General features: G+C 28.8%; 1 protein-coding gene across 1 annotated transcript; it reads left to right on the top strand.

Annotated features, from left to right (window-relative positions):
• Positions 1–363: 363 nt before the first annotated feature.
• On the top strand, positions 364–2,759 carry LOC136076858 (uncharacterized). Its single transcript, XM_065790467.1, has 2 exons — positions 364–481; positions 562–2,759. Exon 2 carries the CDS (start codon positions 573–575, stop codon positions 2,685–2,687), a length of 2,115 nt encoding a protein of 704 aa, XP_065646539.1. The 5' UTR covers positions 364–481; positions 562–572; the 3' UTR covers positions 2,688–2,759.
• The last annotated feature ends 520 nt before the right edge of the window (positions 2,760–3,279 follow it).

Here is a 3,279-nt window from a genome sequence, read left to right as displayed (position 1 = left end):
ACTTTTAGCGTGCAGTGTGTGTATAAAATGCGCAAATAAACAATATAGATTTTTCTTTCAGTAAAAAGAGTATTTTTTTATTTCATGCAAACATTAAAAGAAATAAAATCATTGAAACTATTATTTATGATTTTACTTTTATAAACTATTTATGATTTTACTTCTAACTAATATAAAAACTTTCCTTTTGCTAACTTCTGTTAAGGTTTTCCCTCAAACTTGGTTTTTTTCTATGTTGATATTTAATGTTAAGGCGACACTAGAATAAAATCAACAAAAGAAATAATTTAATTTTTGTTTAAATAGAATATGCTCAAATCGCAGTATCTGTATGTGTCTGCGTATGTAAATATTTATTCTGTTATTCTATTACAAGATAACGTACAAAATACAAAATTTTAATTTCCATTTTAAAAATTAATTCGTCATTTAATAATTTTGAAACATGTTTATATATTAAAGTAGTTTCGTAAACTTTTTCGTAAGTTTATTTTTTTTAAACTCATTAAATATTAAAAAAGTTGTTTATAGAGCTTCAAGTCAAAAACTATTTTATTAAAGCAATTAAAAACATGGAAACGATAAACTTTCGTCTGGTTTATTCGGAAAACTTCTCACATATTGATAATCCTAACTACATTACAAAAGAATGGGATCATATCCTGCTGCTACAAATTGTCCTTATTAAACAAGTTTGTTGGTTACAGTTTACTAAAAAAATGCCAGTTTCCTCTTCAGGTAAATATTATGCAAGACTTCATATGTACCTCGGAGAAGATACGGTTTGGCCACTGACCGCTGATAATCACAAAACTTATATTAAAATCGCAGAAGTATTGGATGAACACAAAATTGTTTTAGTTGAAGAAAACATGTCATCAAATGAATGGAATGTGACTATCACTTCTCGTTTTAACAACAAACAGCTATCTAATAGCAGTATTTTCCCTGACTATCAGCATCGTGGTTGGTATTTTTTTAAGTTTAAACCATTCAAAGTCAGTGAAAATTCCAATCTTGAGTTTAAGTTTGCTGACATTGAAAATTTAGGCCGGAAAAGTAAAATAAAGTTCAACTCCATTGAGCTGATTAAACTTAACGTGAAAAATACCAGTTTTCGTGTTGTTGATTCTGAAGATATCTCACATATTGAAAATCCTCACTTTGTTACAAAGGAATGGGATGAAAGTTTGCAACAAGAAATTGTTTTTGTCAAGCAAGTTTCTTGGCTACAGTTTACTAAAACAATGCCAGTTTCCTCTTCAGGTAAATATTATGCAAGACTTCATATGTACCTCGGAGAAGATACGGTTTGGCCACTGACCGCTGATAATCACAAAACGTATATTATAATCACAGAAGTATTGGATGAACACAAAATTGTTTTAATTGAAGAAAACATGTCATCAAATGAATGGAATGCGACTATCACTTCTCGTTTTAACAACAAACAGTTATCTAATAGCAGTATTGTCCCTGACTATCAGCACTATGGTTGGTATTTTTTTAAGTTTAAACCATTCAAAGTCAGTAAAAACTCCAATCTTGAGTTTAAGTTTGCTGACATTGAAAATTTGTGGTTAAAACAAAAAATAAAGTTCAACTCCATTGAGCTGATTAAACTTAACGTGAAAAATACCAGTTTTCGTGTTGTTGATTCTGAAGACATCTCACATATTGACAACCCTCACTATGTTATAATGGAATGGGATGAAAGTTTGCAACAAGAAATTGTTTTTGTCAAGCAAGTTTTTTGGCTACAGTTTACTAAAAAAATGCCAGTTTCCTCTTCAGGTAAATATTATGCAAGACTTCATATGTACCTCGGAGAAGATACGGTTTGGCCACTGACCGCTGATAATCACAAAACGTATATTATAATCACAGAAGTATTGGATGAACACAAAATTGTTTTAATTGAAGAAAACATATCATCAAATGAATGGAATGCGACTATTACTTCTCGTTTTAACAACAAACAGCTATCTGATATCAGTATTGTCCCTGACTATCAGCATCGTGGTTGGTATTTTTTAAAGTTTAAACCATTCAAAGTCAGTAAAAACTCCAATCTTGAGTTTAAGTTTGCTGACATTGAAAATTTGTGGTTGAAACAAAAAATAAAGTTCAACTCCATTGAGCTAGTTAAACTTAACGAGAAAAATATCAGTTTTCGTGTTGTTGATTCTGAAGACATCTCACATATTGAAAATCCTCACTTTGTTACAAAGGAATGGGATGAAAGTTTGCAACAAGAAATTGTTTTTGTCAAGCAAGTTTCTTGGCTACAGTTTACTAAAAAAATGCCAGTTTCCACTTCAGGACAATATTATGCAAGACTTCATATGTACCTCGGAGAAGATACGGTTTGGCCACTGACCGCTGATAATTACAAAACGTATATTATAATCACAGAAGTATTGGATGAACACAAAATTGTTTTAATTGAAGAAAACATGTCATCAAATGAATGGAATGCGATTATCACTTCTCGTTTCAACAACAAACAGCTATCTAATAGCAGTATTATCCCTGACTATCAGCATCGTGGTTGGTATTTTTTTAAGTTTAAATCATTCAAAGTCAGTGAAAATTCCAATCTTGAGTTTGAATTTGCTGACATTGAAAATATAAACTGGAAATATAACATAAAGTTTAACTACATAGAGTTAATTAAATTCTCATGATTTTTGTTGTTTTAGTAAAAACTATGGTATGTAATTGTACATTTTATTTAATTTAAGAATGAAATTGAAAAATATTTTTTTGTTTTTTGTTTAAAGTTTAAAGTTAATAAAGTTTACATAACTATTATTAGTAGCTTTTCGAATATTTAGATTTTTATATTGAATATTGTTTTTTTTTTAATTTCGTTAGTTGGAACTATATTTTTGGCAGATAACTGAACTTTTCAAACCGTGTACAACTTTTTTAAAAAAGACTTTGTTTAATATTTTTTTAATTGAACTTTTTTAAATAATAATATATAACTACCATTAGCTACAAGCTTTTAGTTCCTCTAACATCACAAGGTTGCTTTTTGTGGCTGGTATTTATGCTTACATAAGTTAAAACTATTTCTGCAGTTTTTATACTCTATTTTGATTAGTAAAAATTAATTCTGGATTCTCCGGAGTGTAAATATTTTTTGATGATATAAAATTATTTACACTCTACAGATTGTAAATATTTTGCAATGAAATTTGACAGATAAGTCAAAAATGGATGCAGAAAGTTAAATGAGCATGTTTTTTTTTTTTTTTTAATAAAACAACATGC

This window comes from Hydra vulgaris, chromosome 02 (assembly GCF_038396675.1).
Source record: "Hydra vulgaris chromosome 02, alternate assembly HydraT2T_AEP".
Taxonomy (NCBI): Eukaryota; Metazoa; Cnidaria; class Hydrozoa; order Anthoathecata; family Hydridae; genus Hydra; species Hydra vulgaris.
The sequence above is the reverse complement of the archived record's forward strand: the minus strand, read 5'-3'. Positions and strand labels throughout refer to the sequence as shown.